The following is a 20,016-nucleotide window of genomic DNA, read 5'->3' as shown; positions in this document are numbered from 1 at the left end:
CTAAGGAAACTTCTGTCTCCAAAACCAAAAGCCAAGGACTGAGGGACCTAAGGCTGGAACTGTGGCCTGTGTGAACCATGCCTGCTTTCTCTACAACTTAATACTGGAGGAAGCTGGTACTTGCCAGAAAGAAACTCCCAGAGACTTTAGCACAAACCAGTAGGGACCTAGGTAAGACCCTGAATTCTTCCCTCCCACTGACTACCAAGCACCTGGCCAGTGAGGACCAGCCTTCAGGACGGATTAGCTCTGCAAAGCCAGAGAGATAAATAAGGCCTTTATATACACAGAAGCACAAGGTGGCAGTGGGGGATTGACAGGTGGTGGCAGCAGTGGGCTTGGCAGGGCAGGGCAGACTGAGGCCCTGTTAGTGGGAAAAGATGCCCCGGAAGCGGGCTTTGTCCTCCTCATCCTTCTGCCGGATCCGTGCCTCCAGGGCCCGCAGCTCTCTGCTAACCACAGGCGCCAGGGCAGGGTCGAGCTCCAACACCTTGGCAAAGTCAGCCTGGGCCTCCTGGGCATTCCACACAGCAGCATGGGCCTTACCCCGCTTGAAGTAAGCCTTGACATTGTCTGCGGGGACACCAGAAAGCAGAAGGCAGCAAGCGGCATGAGAGGAGCCTGGCCGGCCTGTCTTCTGGCCCTAGCCCACCATGGGGAGAGCTGGTCTGCTCTGAACAGCAAACCCATGCCACCCGTCACACTGAACCACTCATACTCCCTGGACACAACCCCTCCCTGCTGGCAAGGAAGCTCTGGTCAGGCTCTTCTGGGGAGCTCAAATGAGGGAGATGTTAGAGCTGAGGGAAGGACCAAGTGCCCACAGCGCTGGGTGGGAAGAGGCCAGTCTGAAGTGCAGAGGGCCTGGTGCTCACCATCATACTTGTTGAGGATGGAGGAGCAGTGATCCAGCACTTCATAATACTCCTGAGCCACCAGCTTGCACTGGCAATAGTTGAGTAGCAGTGGTGTGATCTGCAAGTCCAACTGGATCCAGTCGGGTGATCCAGGCTGCTCCTGGGGTGTGGGGGGGGCAAGGACAGCGGAGACGATGAGCCCTGGCCCTAGCCTCTGCTTCCTCCATGTGTCCCTCCCCACACATGTCCCTCTGAGGATACCTTCATCTGCAGGTTCTTGAGGCAAGCAATGGCATCGTAGTACTTGGCAGCAGCCTCCTTCACCTGCCCCTCACGGTATAAGCGGTTGCCCTCTTGGTGGATGAGTGGTACTGCCTTTGCTTTCTCCTCATCTGTCATTGCCCATGGGTCCTGCTGGTAGGTGCCAGGGCTCTCCACCTGCCAAGGCAGGAACCAATTCAAAGCAGAGCCCATGGGGCACCTTGGAGTCCTCTGCAGCACCTGATCAGGCCTCTGACATTAGGTGCTGGAAACCATGACCCCTGACCACTTGTCTCTCAGCACGCACTCATCAGCTCCTGCATGCCCGGGCATACGGAGTACCAAGTACTTCACGTAACAGTGAGGATGATGGCAGACACCCACGCCCTGGCAGAGCATGTTCCATGGGAAGTAGCCTATGTAGACAAGAGGAGCTACCTAACCCCTCACCTTCAAAGCACAGCCAGCTGTGGAGGAAAAGATGGGCTCAAGGACAAAGCACAAGAGTCAAGGTGGTGATCAGTGAGGCCTGAGAGGCATGGGGCCCTAGGAGCATCCAGTTTTCCTATCCTTGCCCATATCCACAGACCAACCCTGGGCAGCGGGGATACGGGAGGTAAAGGGGGCTGGTGTCACCTTTGAGACAAAGGGGAGGGTCTCACCTTCAGCATCTCGATGTGGAAGATGAGGGGTTGAGGGTTCTGCTGCAGGGCGTCCAGGTCCGCATGACCCAGGGAGCTATGCTCATGCATCTGAGCAATTCCACAGCAATGCCGCTGGCCCTCCAAGGGGTCCTTGCCCTCAGCGATGTTGCGGAGGCTCTTGGCCACCAGAGGATACAGGACTGTGTGCTGCAGGGGGGAGGCAGAGGCACCGTCAGTGTGCGCAGGTGCTCACTGGGCACAAGAGAGTCTCAACATCACCACCCACACAGGGAAAACCAGGAGGCTGTTCTCCCTCTGCTTGGTTTCTTCCTTCCTTCCTTTCCTTTCTCCCTTCTTTCTTTCTTAATTTTGTTTATTTTGTTTTTCTTTCTTTGGGGGAGGAGAGTGGGGTTCAAGACAGAGTTTCTTCATGTATCCCTGACTATCCTGGAACTCACTCTTTAGACCAGGCTGGCCTCAAACTCAGAGATCCCCCTGCCTATGCCTCCTGAATACTGGGATTCAAGGTGTGCATCACCGGTGCCTGGCTTCCACCCTCACAGTGGAACTTTGCCATGATCTCTGGCCACCAAATCCAGCACCTGCCTAATTCACAAACAGACCAACAATTCCCTTCTGTGTCCTATTGGTCTTGATCCAGTATTAGGCTCTCCTCTTTCTCCCCTTCAGTCCCACAAGCCAAGCTCCTTACCACATCCCGTTCCCAGCACCACCTCTTCCTTCTGCTGCCCACTTCTATTTGTGCAAAGGCCCACCTCAGAGTCAAGCACAGGGCAGCAGCTTCAGATCTCCAGGGGAACTGGGCGTGGTGGTGTACACCTTGGCAGATGGATCCCTGAGCCCTGAGTCTGAGGCCATTCTGGTCTACATGGTAAGTTCCAAAACATCCAGGATTACAAAGAGACCCTGTCTCTAAAATCAACACAACCAAACAACAACAAAAACAACAGCAGCAACAACAACATAAAGAATCCCCATGGGAGCTGCCTGGTGCATTGGTGCAACCATTATTACTAAAGAAACCATACCTGTTTCTATCTAAGGAGTAGGACTGAGTATGTAGCTCAGAGGTAGTTAACAGCCCAGCATGTGCAATGCCCTGGTTCAGCCCTCAGTACCAGGACAGACAAAACACTGGAAAGACGGAAACAGAAGACTTAACCTAGAACCCTTAGAAAGATGTAGGGATGGTGGAACTCATATAATGGACTCCTCACTGTCCCCTGCTCTCTGCACACGGTAGGTTACCAGCAGATATCCACACACAGATGGTTTTGGACAAAGGGCTCTGCATTGACTCCAGTTGGAAGCAAGAGGTTCCCAGTTCCCATCATGTGTGGGTACAACTAGACAGAGGCCAGATCCTGACTATCACACAGGACATGAGGGTAGAAGAACCCAGAAGAGGGGTTCAAGAAAACCCTTAGCAGTCAGGGGGACTTCCCAGTGGTGATAACCATGAATTGGCTTTGAAGCCTGAGGAGAGGGCAAGTGATAGGAAATGAATGAGAAGGAAGAGCAAGGAGTTCGTTGTCTAGGAGCAGACATGTGAGCAGCCACATATAACCTACCCTAATAGTGACCAAGAGCCATAGAATGTGAGGTAATGGGTCCTATGGCCAATTGCAATTAAAAATGAGTCCCTGGCTGAAGTCTGGTTTATGGACCAGGAAGAGAATAGAGACCAGGATGCAAGCCTGGTGGTGGTTTGAGAGAATGCTAAGATTAAAGGCATGCATCACCACCTCCCATCTTTATTTAGGCAGTTAGTGGCCAAGCCAGGGCAGGGGCCCTGAGGATCGGACATAGAGCATGGCTAGACAAATGCCGCAGAGCCCAGAACTGTTACCTTGACATCGCAGAGGAACTGGGCCGTCTCCCCCTCACGCATGGTACGCACGATGGTCTCCCACACAGGAAGCTTGAACTTCTTGCCGATGATGAGCTCCATGGGCTTGCCGCGTGCTCGGCTGTCATCTATGACAGAGCCCTCCGGGTCACTATGCAGCGTCCGGAAGTGGAAGGTGGCCTGCGAGACCACATGGGACATCAGGTGAAGGAACAGAGCCCCACTAAAGTCCCAGCTCAAATACAGTGCTTGTAAACACAAGGGATGATGCTCTCCTCGGACCGCCAGCTAGCGCTACACCTGGCTCTATCCCATCATCTCAGTGAGAGCCACGTCTCAGTGAGAGCCACGTCTCAGTGAGAGCCACGTAAGGACAGGGAAGCAAGAGGACGAGAGCCCGTGGATACTGGGGGACAGGGCTGAGACAGCTCATTTTCAATCATGCTTTCAACATAGGCCTACTGAGCTCCTACTATATGCCTACACTCTGTGTAAGACACACAAAGAAACATAAGACGCCACAGAGCCACCGAGGAGCTCCCACGGTCTTTCTAGAATAAAGGAGGGAGAGCCAGACGAAACCATATGCTATGTTAGTGGAAAGTGAATTTGCTTTTTTTTTTTTTTAGCATTTTAAGAAAAAAAATTTACAGAAGTGAGGCAGGGGTTTCTCCAAGGAGGCAAATTTTAAGCAGAGGAATAGGAAATAGGAAATAAGAAATAAAGAAAAGAGTGCGTCAGGCAGGGGACTCAGGTAGTAAGTTTCTAGGCCAAAGGAACAACAGGTACAAAAGCACACAATGGATCAAAGTGTGGAGTGTTCAAATCAGCAAGGCCAGTGCCACAGTGTGAACAAGGAGTGCAGACTCCACAGAGTCCTAGCAATGAGTAGGGTTGAGGTCCACAGGCACATAGACCATGTTGAGGAAGCGAGTTTTTACTCTGAAATGAGAGCCACTGGTTGGCTCCTAGCAGAAGTGGGATATAATCCAATTTAGGTTCTTGTTGCTGTGATGTGGTCACTTTTAAAGGGATGAGGATAGTCGGAGGGGGCAAAGATGGACAGTTTCTGTATGACCCTGGCAACTCTGCCTGGACTAGAGTTAGCACATTGAACAGATTAAGACTGTGTGGTCGGGTTGGGGATTTAGCTCAGTGGTAGAGCACTTGCCTAGCAAGCACAAGGCCCTGGGTTGGTCCCCAGCTCCAAAAAAAAAAAAAAAAAAAAAAAAAAAAAAAAAAAAAAGTGTGGTCATAGCTGGGCATGGTGGCTCCCATCTTTAAGCCCAGCACTCATGAGGCAGAGACAGCTGTATCTTTTGAGTTCAAGGCCAGCCTGGTCCACAGAATAAGTTCTATGACAGCCAGGGCTACACAGAAACCCTGTCTCAAAAAAAACCAACCAACCGTACAAACAAACAAACAAACAAGAATACTGTGGTGCCATTCCAGCATCAAGGGCAGAAGGGTGAGAGGAGGTAGACACCCACATTTGGGAGTAATCTGGGCATGGAGTCATTTCAAAAAGTTGACTCTAGATAAGATCATGTTAGAGTGAGGGCAGCCAGAGGAAAGCTTGAGACGGAAATCTCAACAGGATATGGTTAGCTGAGCCCACACTCTTAACTGGTATGTGGCTGTGCTGACTCTCTGAAGTCAGTTTCCACATCAGTAAAACAGAATCACCCATACCTGTCTAGCACTGTGGGAGATGAACCATGAACATGAACCTCCGGGTTCACTGGGCTGGGCCTTCTCTTTTACTTTTCTTCTTGGGATAAAATCCAAGGCCTCTACATCCTAGACTCTACCACTAAGCCCCATCCCTAACCCTGGTGATATTTTTATATTACATTTATATCTATTTGGGGGCTCACATGTGACACAGTACTTGTATGAGATCAGAGAACAACTTGCAGAAGTCACTTTCTCCTTCTGCCATCGAGGTCCTGTGGATCTGACTCAGGTCATCAGTCTTGGCAGCAAGCACCTCTATTCACTGAGCCACCTCACCACTGGAAGACTGTCTGTGCTGCTAACCCACCGGTGATTGTTTAATCCTGCCTGCTCCTATTTGCTGGGTGCCCCTGCCCACAACTCCTCTGTCCTTGTATTATATCCTAGTCTGTTCCATCTGGAATCCCTCTTACCGGGCTTCCTCCAAAACCTGCTCTCTACCTCCATCACTCTAATTTTTAAAGCTGTGTCTCATTAAGTGTCCCTGGTTGGCCTTGAACTCATGATGTAGCCCAGGCTGCTCTTTAACTTTCAATTCTGCTGCCTCAGCTTCACCAGTGGCTGAGATTGTAAGCCTATGCCACTAGGCCCAGCTTGGAGATACCTTTTTCAAGCACGGCTGATCACTGCCACCACAGGCCTGCTCTCTGTCTCTCTCAGCATTTACCCTCACATCAGGCTCTCTGCCTGCTGGCTTAACACCACGGGCCAGCAGGCACACTTTCATTCACAGAATTCTTCCTTTCGACTTCACTGGTATCAGCTCACACGGTTATTAGAGATCTACAGCAACAGAGCAGGGAAACCTAGAGATACGGAGTGTCTCAGTGAAGGGGTACCTGAGCTCGGTGCCCAGATATGAAAGCAGTGCTACCAGCTATCAGAAAGCTGATGTAGGAGTTTGGTCTGGAAAACTAGATCTCTGGGACTCTGTGCTTTTTAGTTCCAGGACCTCAGTTTCCCTATGCAAACAATGAGAGTTGCCCTAACTGCATGAGCTTTGAGCCTTCAAGTACAGGTATCAGCACTGAGGTCACACCCACACCAAAACCCATTTTGGGATCACACACACACACACACACACACACACACACACACACACACACACACACACACACACACACACACACACCCGTCCAATGTAGTCCTAAAGCAAAGCCAAGGGGCGGAGTAGACATATCTGAATTTACTCCCACTTAAATCCAAACCAATCAGCGTCGAGCTCCGCATGCAAGAGGTAGGGTGACTGGCAGCTGCGCTTTGGGCATGCGCAACCTCTCACCTACGGCCTCCTCCCGCCTCGCATGCGCACCGCGCTTCAGAAGAGAGGCTGGGAAAGGGGGGAGAGGATGGACACAAACCTTAGTGCCATCCTGAAATTCCGGCAACTCTCCTCGGCCCTCCTGTATCACACGCTTTTGGATCCCGTCCTCTCGAAGTCTTGCGATGAGATCCGCCATCCTCCTTCCCCGCTGCTCCCTTTCGGCAACTTCCGGACTCGCTCGGTAGCTTCCGGACCTGTTTCGGCAACTCCTAGAGCCTGGGCAGCTTCTGAGCAAGCGCCATTTTGACTGAGGGCAGAAGCCAAAAAGGGAGGGAATGAAGGAAAGAGCCGTGATTGGCTCTTAATGCTGCGGCTTTACCGCGGAGCTGGGGGCGGGCCCTGAACCTGCTTAGGGGCGGAGCCTAACCAATGGGACGCGACTGTGGCCTCCCCTGCCAGTTGTGCTCAGTTGGCTTTATTGGGACTGCAGCTCTAGTAGCTGTGTGCCACTCCATTTAAGTTATAGATGCCCTATTTAACGGCATTCCAGTTAGAAAATAAAAAACGAAAAAAACAGCTCCACCTGTGTATTCCCTTTGGCCCTTTTTATTTTGCATGCTTAGCATAAATTATGACATCTAGATTCTGGAGTCTAGATTCACATGTCTTCAGAAAAAAAGGGAAGGAAGCCTGGTGTGGTGACACACACTTAAAATACCAGTACTCAGAAGGTGGTAAGCAGAAGGATCAGGAGTTCAAGGTCATCCTTGGTTATACATAGGCCAACATGGGGTACGTTAACCCCTCAGTTGGTTAAATGGTTTGTCTTAAAAATAATAATAAAGGGACTGGGTTGGGATGTAGCTCAGTGGTAGATTACTACTTGGAATTGTTTAACTATCCCCTCCCCACGCCTACCCCTTAAGAGTTTAGGGTCAGTATCCCCATGGGAACCCCAACGCGTTGGGTTTGGATGAATCTGGGTAGTGCATAATAAGTGCCCCTACATATTAGAGAAAAAAATGGATGGTAGGAAAGAGCTACTTTAGGGGAGAAATGGTCTGTCTCTCCTCCTGGAATCTAGCTGTAAACAGCAGCTGTGAGACGTTCCTGCTCTCACAAGGTAGGGGAGTCTTGGGACCTCTGCAGTGTCTTCATCCCTCATCATAACCAGGAGGATTAGTGTGTTTCCCCTGAGCCCCAGGTGCTAAGTGCTTCACACACTTGACTGCTTCACTTTCCAGCAAGAAGTCCTCCGAGAAGGGCAGGGCTTCTGAAGGGAAGAGGAAACACACTTGGTTTTGTTTTCCATCAACAGAGAGCTTACAGGCAAGCTATACCGAATGTTAGTAAAACATAGTCTGCTCTGCTCGTGTTCCAGAAAGTACAACAGAAGGAAGGCTGACTGATATGGCTGATAAGTATACACCACTGCATGGAAGATATGAACAGATAAAAATAATATATTGGGCTGGAGAGATGGCTCAGCAGTTAAGAGCACTGACTGCTCTTCCAGAGGTCATGAGTTCAAATCCCAGCCACCACATGGTGGCTCACAACCATCTGTAACAAGATCTGATGCCCTCTTCTGGTGTGTCTGAAGACAGTGACAGTGTACTCATCATATATAAAATGAATAAATAAAATCTTTAAAAAAAAAGCAATTTAAAAAAAATAATATATTATCCAGGTGGCTATGGTGCACACCTTTAATCCCAGCACTTGGGGGGCAAAAGCAGGCAGATCTCTGAGTTCAAGGTCAGACTGGTCTATAGAGAGAGTTCCAGGAGAGCAATAGCTATACAGAGAAACCCTGTTTTGAAAAACCAATAATAACAATAACAGGGGCTGGGGATTTAGCTCAGGGGTAGAGCGCTTACCTAGGAAGGGCAAGGCCCTGGGTTCGGTCCCCAGCTCCGAAAAAAAAAAAAAAAAGAACCAGGAAAAAAAAATAACAATAACAACAACAACAACAACAATAATAATAATAATGTTAATCTAGGGACTGAGGGTGTAGCTCACTGTTGGAGCATTTGCCTGGCATTCGAGAGGCCTGGGGTTCTTTCTCTAGCATACACACCCACAAATTAAGCTAATTGAATACACTACATAATCCTACCAATATTCTCAGTGAACTATCGGTCATGAAAAAAATACTGTATGGGCTGGAGTGATGGCCAGCGGTTAAGGGCACTGGCTACTTCAGGGGATGTGAGTTCCATTCTCCACACCCACATAGGCCTTCATAACCTCCTGTTCCAGCACACTAAACGTGCTTTTGTGGCCTCTGTGGGCACCAGGCACAGGTATAATGTACATACGCATTTAAAAATGCTGTATGATCCCACTTACTGAAGTGTCTGCACAGGCAGCTCATAGAGACAGAAAGTAGAATGGTGCAGTGGGAATGGGGAAGTTGTTTTTTAAGTAAATAAGGACCGAGTTTCTGTTTTACAAAGCTCTACAGACTGACTGGCCATACAATACTGTGAATACATAACTGAACTGGGCAGTTTGAAACTGCAAGGGTGGCAAGTTAATGTTATGTGTATTGTACCCCGAGAACAAATTTTGTCTCAAACACACACACACACACACACACACACACACACACACACACACACACACAAAAATGCAAGATGAGACAGACTAAAGAGCAAGTAGTATTTCTCCCAATGATGTAAGACTGGCATAATGTGAGATAGATTTATTACACAGACAACTTAATGGGAAAAGTACTTGAGACAGAGTGGTAGGATGGCTCTGTGGTGTAGAGTGCTTGTTGCTCTTCCAGACAACCAGGGTTTGGTTCCTAGCACCCACATGGCCACTCACAACTATCTGTAACTCCAGTTTGAGGGGATCTTCTGACCTCTACAGGTCCCAGGCACACCATGTGATACACTGGCATGCATGCAGGCAAAACACTCATACACATAAATATAAATTTTAAAAAGAATGTCAGGGCTGGAGAGATGGCTCAGTGGTTAAGAGCATTGACTGCTCTTCCAGAGGTCCTGAGTTCAATTCCCAGCAACCACATGGTGGCTCACAACCATCTGTAATGGGATCCGATTCCCTCTTCTGGTGTGTCTGAAGACAGTGACAGTGTATTCACATACATGAAATAAATAAATAAATCTAAAAAATAAAGAAGGTACAGAGAAGAGAGAGTCTGGTAAAGGCATCTGCCACAGGCTGACAATCTGAGTTAGATGCCCCTGAACCCACATAGTGGACAAAAACATGCCTACTCCCAGTAAGTTCTCTGACCTACATGTGTGCCGTAACATAGGCATGCACACACAGATTTGTGTGCAAAGACAATAAATAAATATGTTAAGGCAGGAGGGAGGAGAAAAAAGGAAGAGGAAGGAAGAGTGACAGAGGAAGGAAGGAAGGGAAAGGGGAGGCAAGAAGGAAGAAAGAAACCATGTGTAATGGTCAGCCTGTAATGCCATCATTAGGCTGAGCCAGGAGACCTATGCATTGTCTACATAGCAATTTTCAGCCTGGTGAGAGCCACATAGGAAGATGCCAGTGTTGAAAATACCTCACCAATCAACCAAAAAGGCCAGGGAAGGAGAGAAGCATCTCTTTGGGTCCATCAGAACTACCAGCTCTTAGGAAACTGGATGCCACCATGGCCTGAGAGAAAGGCCTTGGGGTAGGTGTTAAGGTAAACCCCCTATGACCTAGACAACCACCTGCTGGAAAAGGAGGCCTCCTACCATCCATAGGAGACAGCAGTGATCTGTGCATGAAGCGACCTCAGCCTGATTGCTGTGGGGATGAGTGCTGGAAGCCCAACTGGTACCTCAACTATAGTCAATAGAAACAGCAAACAAGATGCATGTGGAAAAATGGAAAAATGCAAACAACAGAATGCACTTGATCCGGGACACCATGTTTGTAAATTGCAAACACACCCACACAGAAGACAATGCCATGTGTGGGACGGGACAGGCAGGGTCTGTTGAAGCACAGTGAGGCTAGGTCTTGGGAGAAAAAGGGAAAGATGGGAAGGAAGGGGAGGGAAAAGGGAGGGAGGGAAGATGGGAAAAGGGGAAGGAAAAATGAATTACAACAAGCAGAAAGGAGCCTCTTTCACCATAAACTGAGAAATTGGGTTGACTCAGTCCTTTATGGGAGATCATAAAATGAGAGGGTGGTTGGACATGGAGGAGAACAAACACTTTGTGAGCTAGGAAGATGTAGGTTCAAATCCCAGATGTACCACTTTGGCAAACTGCCTACTCGGTCCTGTCACAAATATTTATTGAGTATCTATTCAGTTCCAAACACTCGAGCACGGAAGAGAAAGCAGTGAACAAAGAGAAAGCTTCACTGGAAGCTGTGGTGAGTAGGATGGAGGAACAGGTCCAAGAGTTTCGATAGCACAAGAGTGCGAGCTAGAACCCAGGCCACCTCATGAGGTTTGAGCAGCTGGGCATAGAAAGCTGCCCCACATCCACCCACACCCACCAACCCAACACTCCACCTCCCCTACCTCCCCAACCTTCCCCACACCCACTCCACTCTTACAAGAGCAAGCCTAGATAGTTCCTGGTCACAGCCCGGGCTGTCGCTCACCAAGGTAGCCTCTGGGTGGCGCCGCGAGTCCCGCTACCCGCGAGACTCTGACGTGATTCCCGAATCAACTCGGCATTCTGCAGCTCAGGCCTGTGGAGGAGGAGCGGGCAGGGCGGGGCCGTTGTAGAGGGCAAATCTTCGCTCCTAGGGCTACAGGGCGGGCCCTGCAGGGGCGGGACCTGTTTGGTGGGCGGGGCCGTGGCGGGCCCAAATGGCGGCGGCGGCGCTAGGCGCCTAGGCCGGCGGGGGCCATGAGCGCCGCCCGGCCCCAGTTCAGCATCGATGACGCCTTCGAGCTGACCCTGGAGGACGCGGGGCCTGGGCCTGAGTCGAGCGGGGTCGCCCGCTTCGGGCCGCTGCACTTCGATCGCCGGGCCCGATTCGAGGTGACTGATGAAGAAAAGCAGTCCCGGCTACGCTACCAGGTGAATGGCCCTGCTGTCTCACCTTCTTGTCCGGGATAGGGCGGGGCCCCAGGTCCGGCCCCGGAGAAGTCTAACTCCGGAGCCTCTTCCTAGAGATGCCAGCGGAGTGGAAAACTATCCCCTAGATGTGTCTGCTCGTCCAGAGTTATGTCCTTGCCCTCTGAGCTCCTAGTTCGGTCCCAATGCAGCTTTGGAGAGCTGCAAACCCAGACTAGGAACTCAGGCCTAAGTAACAGTGGAGAACCCACCTGTCCTGTAGAGTGACACCCCAATATCACTCCTTGGAGTTTGGGGAGTACTTCCAATCTGAACCAGACCTTGTCGGTTCTTACAGCATCCCTTGGGCCCCAGGCCACATGACCTCTGGAGAATCTGCATCCCCTCTGTTTTGAAAATCATCCTAAAAGTGGAGGTCCCCACACATGATGTGTTTGCTCATCTCTTAATTTCAACCACACCATAAATCATTGTCTCAGGTAGCTTCCCCCAACCCTATCGTTCTTTGGGACATAGGAACCAGAAGCCTGTGCTACGCTACACCAAATCAGAGTCTCTATGTTGGGTCCCTGAAAAATCCTAAGGGCCCTATTTGAGTGGTCACCTGCCCCTGGGAACCACGCTGGCAGCCCTCCACCCACTCCTGCTGGCTTCTGTGCTGAAGGCCCCAACAACCACCTACTTCCTACCCAGGTTTTGGTTTCTGAATCATCAAACCAGTTTTGCTGGGAGGGCAGGGAGAGCCAGGGGAGCAGCTAGCTGCCAGACCTGCCAGGCAGACGCTGTCTGGTTGCTTTTCTCCTCACCCCAGAGGGGAGTGAAAAGGCCCAGACCCTGAAACCTCTCTGGACCTTATGTTCTGGAACAGAATCTGGAAAATGATGAGGATGGAGCCCAGGCCTCTCCGGAGCCTGATGGGGGAGTCAGCACCAGGTCAGAGCCAGGTGGGGACCCACTCTGCATCCTAGGCCCGTGTCTCAGGCTCCTGTTTGCAAGAACCTGCCCAGTCCCCAGCCAGATGCACGTATCTGTCGTGTAGGGACCCCAGCCCTATTTCCCTCGTGGGATCTCCTGTCCAGCTGGGTCACCTTACCCCAGTGCCCCGTGCCACCCCCTCATCACTGCCGGGCTTTCTATATTTGAGGAGTCCTCTGTTTAACCCGGTCCCCACCCTTCCCTTTTCATTCCTCTTAACACACACCCCATTCTATAGTTCACTCTCACCCCCTACCCTTGACCTCTCTGTCCTGCAGGGGTTAACCTCAGTCCCTATATATACCCTGAGTTTATCTCTGGACTTTATCTTCCCCTCCCCACACCATCCTTCTGTCCTTCAGGGGTTCTGGGCACATGTCTATCCGTAGCTCCCAGTGGTCCTTCAGCACCATCAGCAGTAGCACCCAGCGCTCCTACAATGCTTGCTGCAGGTAAGAGCCTCCTCACTTAGGGTTCAGCTTCCAAGCACCTTCAGCCCTGGCTCCCCGCCTGCTCCACCTCCTTGACCTCTGTCTTGCTCTCCTGCCACCCAGCTGGACCCAACATCCTTTGATCCAGAAAAACCGCCGGGTGGTGCTGGCCTCCTTCCTGCTTCTGCTGCTGGGCCTAGGTGAGTGTCCTACGGGTCTAACTTCCTCCCTCCTGTGAGCAGGTTCTGAAGCCCCTTAGCACTCTAGGCCTCCCTGTTAGAACTGAGCAAGTGGGGCTATGAGAGGATTACCCCCACAGCCCTGCTCATCTGGCCAGAGAGGCACAAAGGGAGGGGAAAAAATGGAACCTAAGTACCCGTTCAGTATTTTTGTCTTGTTTTGTTGTTCTTGTTCTTGTTTGAGACAGGAGTTTCTCTGTGTAGCCCTGGCTATCCTGGAACTCACTCTATAGACCTGGTCTGGAATTCTACCTGCCCCTGCTTCCCTAATACTAGGATTAAAGGTGTCCTCCACCACCACCACACCACCACCACCACCACCACACCACCACCACCACCACCACCACCACACCACCACCACCACCACCACCACCACCCAGCCTTTTTTTTTTTTTTAAGTTTTTTTTTTAATTATTTTTTATATTTTTGTTTTATGTGTATGCAGATGTTACCATGTGTGAGCAATCTCCAGGGAAGTCAGAAAAAGGGATTGGATCCCCAGGAGCTGGAGTTATGGAGGGTTAGGAACCACTGTGTGGGTGCTGGGATCCAACCCTGGGTCCTCTGCAAGAGTAATATATGCTCCTAACCCCCGAGCTGTCTCTTCAGTTCCTTACCCGCTTTTTGAAAGACAGCATTTCATATAGCCCAGACAGTGAGGTATGATCTCGAACACTTGATCATTGTGCCCCTGCCTTCTGTATTCTGGGATTACAGTTATATGCACTATGCCCAACTCACTTTCCTGTTGATTGGTTGGTTGGTTGGTTGATTTTTCAAGGCAGGGTTTCTCTGTGTAGCCCTGGCTTTCCTAGAGCTTGCTATGTATATTACGATCACCTCAAACTCAGAGGTCCTGCTTCTGCCTTAAAAAAGCTAGGGTTAAAGACATATGATGCCTGTGCCCCCCCCATTGTTTGGGTGTTTGTTTGTTTGTTTGTTTGTTTGTTTTAATTCAACCTGTTTAGTCTGCCAGAGGGCAGAGAGGTACCAGTTCCCATTTATTCTGTGTTGCCTGTTGGCAGGTCCATTTTTTCACCTTACAGAAGTGGCAAGTGAGAAGCAGGGTCCAGAATCCAGTCCAAGTGCTCGGGATACTAGTGTCCCTGAGGCCAGGCATCAGGCCTGCTTCTCCTGTGGTCTGTGATCTGACCAGGACCTTTCTCCATCCCACATTGTTCAGTGAGGGAAACTGGGGTCCAGCATAGGCAGATTTCACATCCACATATTTCTGTCTTCTTTATGGAACTGAGATGCAAAGTTCCAAGGCATCCAGGGTTGGGATCAACACAGGGCCATAAAGAAGGACCAACTGTGGCTGCCTCCCTAGGTCCCCTTCCCTTTCTTCTCCAGGAAGGTCAAAGCTCCCAGCCATCTAGGTCTCCCAGCCAGAATCTAGTCTCCACCTCTTGGTTTTTGAGTGTAGGAGGCAGAGCTGTGACTTGCTAGCACCACTTCAGGCTGGGCATTGGTGACACCTACTGCTGGCTTCTCCTCAACCCAGGAAAGCAAGTGTTGATAACATCCTGGTGTGGGAAGTAAGGACCCGAGCTCAGGCAGGAGAGTGGGCTTCCTTGGGTTGCAGCTGGAAGGCAGATGGCCCGGGGTTGAGACCTGCCCCATGACTGCCAAGCTTTGGGATCACCAGAAAGCCACCAAGGGCTCTAGGAATGTTGCTCTAAGAAAGGATGTTTACTCTAACCTGCAGCCGGAAACCAGGGTCAGGGAATGAGTGTGAACCCTGTTTTTGGGGTGCTTTTTGTAGAACATGAAATATACAAAAGTTCATGGTGGCCCCCTGGCTGTACCCACCCCCAGCAGTGAGTCCAGCTATGACCTCTCCAGCAAAGGCCATAGCCATGCCTCAGATAACGTGCTGTCCCAGAATCCTCTCCCAGGTTTTTCTTGTTCAGTCATCAAGTGCTGGAAGCTCTTAGAAAGCTTCAGGTCCCCTCCAGACTCTGAGACTTGGCTGTGCTGTTCCCTCTGCTGAATTCTCTCTGCCTGGATTCTCATCTGTGGCTTCTCCTGTGTCCCACCAGGCCATGGTTTAGTTTATCAAGTCATTGCACGTAATGCTTCGCACAGGGCCTGGCGGTCCAATCATTCCTGCCCTCCCGCCATGCTTAGAGGTCACTGTCTCCCTGGGCTGAGTTGAGGCAGTTGTTTCAAGCTCCCACACAGACCTCTTTCCTCACATAGATCATAGCTTTCAGGATCTTGTGGATCCGTCCACTAAAAAGGCCATGGAACAAGGACTTATCCACCCTTCTGTCACATTCTTTGATTTGTGTGTATGTGGGCATAGGAGGAGGGCAAATGTGTGTCACAGCTCAGCAGAGGGAAACTTGCAAGAGTCAGTTCTCTGCTTCCACCATTTGGGTCTAAGGAATTGAACTCAAGTAGTTGGGCTTTGTGGCAAACTTCTTTACCCACTGAGCCATCTTGCTGCCCCCCCATCTGCCTTTTGCAGGGGGTGGGAGGGATACAGGGTCTCTTTATATAGCCCTGGTTGTCCTGGAACTCGCTATGTAGACCAGGCTGGCCTCAATCTCACAGAAATCTGCCTGCCTCTGCCTCCTGAGTGCTGGGACTAAAGGTGCTTGCCACCATGCCAGATGCTTTTTGCACCAGCCCTACCTGCTTTTTGTGGCGGAATTCTTAGTACCAGCCATTCGGAGAGTATACTGTAAAAACTCCTATTTCATAGCTGTTTCCCAGGGCCTGCCCACTACCCTACCCTGAAAACAGCTTGGTGAGCATCCTGGGAGGTATTCTGCCCAGGGAGTATCAGTTTAGGTGGGAGATCTATCAGGCCGAAACCTGCCCTCACCCTCCTGTCCTTCCCCTCCACAACCCCATATGTGTGCAGTGCTTATCCTGGTCGGCGTGGGACTGGAGGTGGCCCCCTCACCAGGTGAGTTTCGTTCCTGCCTGGGTCTTTTGGCAAACCCTCCCAACTCCCAGCACAAATTAGCCACCCTCCTGGAGAGAGGGAGGTCTTCCCAGGCAGCCATCGTCCCAGGGGCCCCTGGTCCTGAGCTGTCGGTTTCTTTCTACCATAGGTGTTTCCAGCGCCATCTTCTTTGTGCCAGGCATCCTACTGCTAGTTCCAGGAGGTAAGAGTGCTGTGAGAGTGGGGCATGGGTGGGACAGGGCCAGGTACCTTCACTGACAGACACCACCCCCACAGTCTACCATGTGATCTTCATCTACTGTGCTGTCAAGGGCCGCCGGGGCTTCCAGTTCTTCTACCTGCCCTACTTTGAGAAGTGAGCTGCCAGTGGCTTCCCAATGATCCAAGGCCTCAGGTCACCTCCACGTGTCCACAGGGTATTCCTCCAACCTACACCCGGTTCTGTTCCTTTCACCTGGAAGACAGAGGCGCTCTGAGACCCTCACCACCACCAGGCCTCTTTGGATTTGCTCAGGAAGTTTGGGACATGCCAGCCTGGGGATATTGCCCTTACCTGATGTGTGCCTTAACTTATCCCTGGGCCCTGGACTCCTGGGTTGGTTTAATTTTGTGCTAATAAAAGGGTAATTACTTCCAGCAAGGACAGTTGCACTTTTCTGCCCCACCAGGCCTGGCCCAGCACACTAATAACCATAGCTTCCTTCTACAAAGGTTTAGTAAAGGACTCACCTGGGGCTGTAGAGGACCACCAACCTCCCATGGCAGCAAGGACAACCTGGATGATCTCAAGTGTGCCCAAGGTCACCATACGTCTAGGACAGAACTGGATGAAGAAGTAATCCCAGCCTCTCTGCCTTCAGCCCTGAGGAGATTCAACACCACACACACACACCCCAAACACACACACCTATGACAGTGGCTCTGGTAGCACTAGCCAAGGGCACTGAGAGGTGATACACGCAGGGGCCTAGAGGCTGGTACCCTGGTACCCGCCTGGCCCTGTAGCACTAGGCTGTCATAGCTGTCTCTAAATGTGGGTCATGTACAGGCAGCAGTGCCCCTCTACCAACCCACTGCCCTATTTCCAGACCCAGAGGTTGGGAGAACCAGGGAGCAGAGGGTGTGGGATCATAGCTTCTCAGCAGAGCAGCACAGTGACAAAGAGATACTTAGAATCACCAAATATTTGACACATCTCAAATGTTTAGAAAACCAGGACTTCTAATAATGTCTGAAACTTAAACAAGCAAAAACTAGAATCTATGGAAATCTGAGCTCACAGTAGTGCATGTGCAACACGCTGTGTGGAGAACTTCCCTCAAGCCAAGTCTTAGAATCCTCATGGGCTCAACTCCATTTCACAGATGAGAAGATCAAGGCCCCAGTTTATAGGTAGGGACCAACTCACCAAGGACAAAAACACAACCCAAGCCCCTTCTAAAACTCAGGGAGAGGAGAAAAGAGGGAAACCAGGCTGATGTCCTCTGCAGACCACCAGAAGACCAGCTAAGTGGGTGTCCTTCTTTCAGACCAAAGCATGTGTGTCCACAGAGAAACAGCAGGATGCTGGACACCTTAGAGTCCTGTGCTCAGTCTTTGACCCACTCCTCTCCTGGCCCACCAGCCCTTCCAACCTCAGACCTGCAGTCAGAGCACCTTGAGTAACCTGACGCTCTGCAAGTAGCCGAGGCCAGGACTATATAGCTGTACCAGAGTCTTGTGAGATGGCTCCAAGCATTAAGGCTCTTGCTGTGAAGACTGACAGCCTGAGTTCAATCCCGGAAACCCACACGAAGGAAAGGGAAGACTCCCACAGGCTCTCCACACATGCTCCATAGGACACTTGAGCACAAATACATAAATATGATTTTTAAAAACAGCCAGGCAGTGGTGGCACATGCCTTTAATCCCAGCACTTGGGAGGCAAAAGCAGGCGATCTGAGTTCAAGGCCAGCCTAGACTACCAAGGGAGTTCTAGGACAGTCAGAATCACACGGGGAAACCCTGCCTTGAAAAAGGAAAAGTGAGGGCTGGAGAGGTGGCTCGGTGGTTAAGAGCACTGGCTGCTCTTCCAGAGGTCCTGAGTTCAATTCCCAGCAACCACATGGTGGCTCACAACCATCTGTAGTGGGATCCAATGCCCTCTTCTGGTGTGTCTGAAGACAGCTACAGTGTGCTCATCATATATAATTAATAAATAAATAAATAAATAAATAAATAAATAAATAAATAAAAGAAGGAAAAGTGTCCAATGGACAACTGGGGGAGCTGGAGGTGAGCAGTGGACAAAGCAGCTCGCCCTGTGACTGAGGATCCGAGTCAGAATTTCCTGACCACACATAAAGCTAGATACAGTACTGGATGTTTGCCATTCCAACTCCTACAGAGATGAGAGATGGAGACAGGAGAATCCTCAGAAACTTACAGGCCCAGTGTCAGAAGTGCTAAGATAGCAGGAGCCACTGCCTGTCTCAAAGCAAACATGTTAGAGCAGCTGAGACGTCTTCTGACCTTACATGTGTGCTATGGCAAACTCGCGCCAAGGAGGTGGTGAGCCTCCATGTGGTCCTTTGTAAGAACCATTGGGCCACGTCTCCAAAAAGTGACAAAGACAAAACCCGAGCCCATAGTTTATATTGGTGGTGTGTTCACACAGTTATAGCAGGATAAATAATAATGAGAACATAGAATGAAAAAGGAAAATTACAAAACTGCTTAAAAAGAAAGCTGGCAAAAACTGGATGAAAGCAGTTATTAAACTTACCTCACAGCTTGGATTTGAACCCCAAGTGCTACTGTGTAAAGGGGATGGGAAGTCCCCCAAGCCATCTTCTGCCCTCCACATGTGTGCCACAGCAGGCACCCGCACTCACAATAATTTTGCTTTTGTTTTTTTTGTTTTGTTTTTTTGTTTTTATTATTGCTTTTGTTTTTTTTAAGACAGAGTTTCATACTGGGAGGTAGGTTCAGACACCTTTAATCCCAGCACTCAGGAGGCAGAGGCAGGCAAATCTCTGGGTTCAAGGCCAGCTTGGTCTATGTAATGAGTTCCAGGATTGCCTGGGCTACACACAGATACCCTGTCTCAAAAAACAAAACAAAAGAAGCCAAAGCAAAAGCAAAAGCAAACAGCTTCACTGTGTGCGTAGCCCTGACTGATTGGCCTGGAACTTGCTATGTAGATCTGAGGTTGCTGCCCTCAACCTCAGATCTGCCTTCCTGTGTCTCCATGGGGCTAGCATTAAAATGTGGGCCACCATGACTAAAAAGAACTTTTAAGTGAGCAGACACGAGTCAAATTCCATTCTTTGACCCAGTATAAATCACTTAAAATTGTAACCAATGAGGTTTTTTTTTTCTGTTGTTAAAATCACATGATTTATTTGAGAATGGAGGGTCATACATGCAACATCCTATGTGGCATGTCAGGACAACTGTGGGAATCAGTTCTCTCCTTCCACATGTGAATCCCAGGCACTGGCACCTTTACCTGCAGGGTCATCTTTCTGGCTTTTCTCTTTCTTTCCTTTTTTTTTTTTTTTTTTTTTTTTTGCATTTGAGCCCAGGACCCTGCCAGTACCAGGCAGGCACTGTATCACTAAGTCACACTCCAACCCAGAGCTTGCCTCTTGCTGGATAACTGACCAAATCCAGATGACATTGGTCACACTTGTCAAACACTGGTGGAAACAAAAACTCTTAAGTGGACACTATAAGCAGTATCTCTTTATCTTGAGACACACTGATAGGCTTAAAGATTTCCTTAGTGGCTATAGTAGGTGGTACTTGCCTTCAATCCCAGCATT

At 50.1% G+C, this 20,016-nt stretch overlaps 2 protein-coding genes across 3 annotated transcripts; one reads left to right on the top strand and one right to left on the bottom strand.

Moving 5' to 3' along the window:
• Positions 1 to 258: 258 nt before the first annotated feature.
• Positions 259 to 11,317, bottom strand: Aip (aryl hydrocarbon receptor interacting protein). Of its 2 annotated transcripts, none has more exons than XM_032891263.1 (7): positions 11,227 to 11,317; positions 6,731 to 6,940; positions 3,633 to 3,812; positions 1,781 to 1,969; positions 1,119 to 1,295; positions 876 to 1,017; positions 259 to 573 (listed from the first exon to the last, which is right to left on the bottom strand). In XM_032891263.1, the coding sequence occupies exons 2-7, from the start codon at positions 6,827 to 6,829 to the stop codon at positions 368 to 370; spliced, it is 993 nt and encodes a 330-aa protein (XP_032747154.1). In that variant the 5' UTR covers positions 6,830 to 6,940; positions 11,227 to 11,317; the 3' UTR covers positions 259 to 367. The 2 variants fall into 2 exon arrangements, with proteins under 2 accessions (XP_032747154.1, XP_032747153.1); XM_032891262.1 differs by having other exon boundaries at positions 11,179 to 11,301.
• A 61-nt stretch (positions 11,318 to 11,378) lies between these two features.
• On the top strand, positions 11,379 to 16,850 carry Tmem134 (transmembrane protein 134). Its single transcript, XM_032891264.1, has 7 exons — positions 11,379 to 11,651; positions 12,517 to 12,581; positions 12,986 to 13,075; positions 13,178 to 13,254; positions 16,166 to 16,210; positions 16,359 to 16,412; positions 16,487 to 16,850. Exons 1-7 carry the CDS (start codon positions 11,478 to 11,480, stop codon positions 16,567 to 16,569), a joined length of 588 nt encoding a protein of 195 aa, XP_032747155.1. The 5' UTR covers positions 11,379 to 11,477; the 3' UTR covers positions 16,570 to 16,850.
• Positions 16,851 to 20,016: the final 3,166 nt, after the last annotated feature.

Source organism: Rattus rattus, chromosome 2 (genome assembly GCF_011064425.1).
Source record: "Rattus rattus isolate New Zealand chromosome 2, Rrattus_CSIRO_v1, whole genome shotgun sequence".
Lineage (NCBI taxonomy): Eukaryota > Metazoa > Chordata > Mammalia > Rodentia > Muridae > Rattus > Rattus rattus.
The sequence above is the reverse complement of the archived record's forward strand: the minus strand, read 5'-3'. Positions and strand labels throughout refer to the sequence as shown.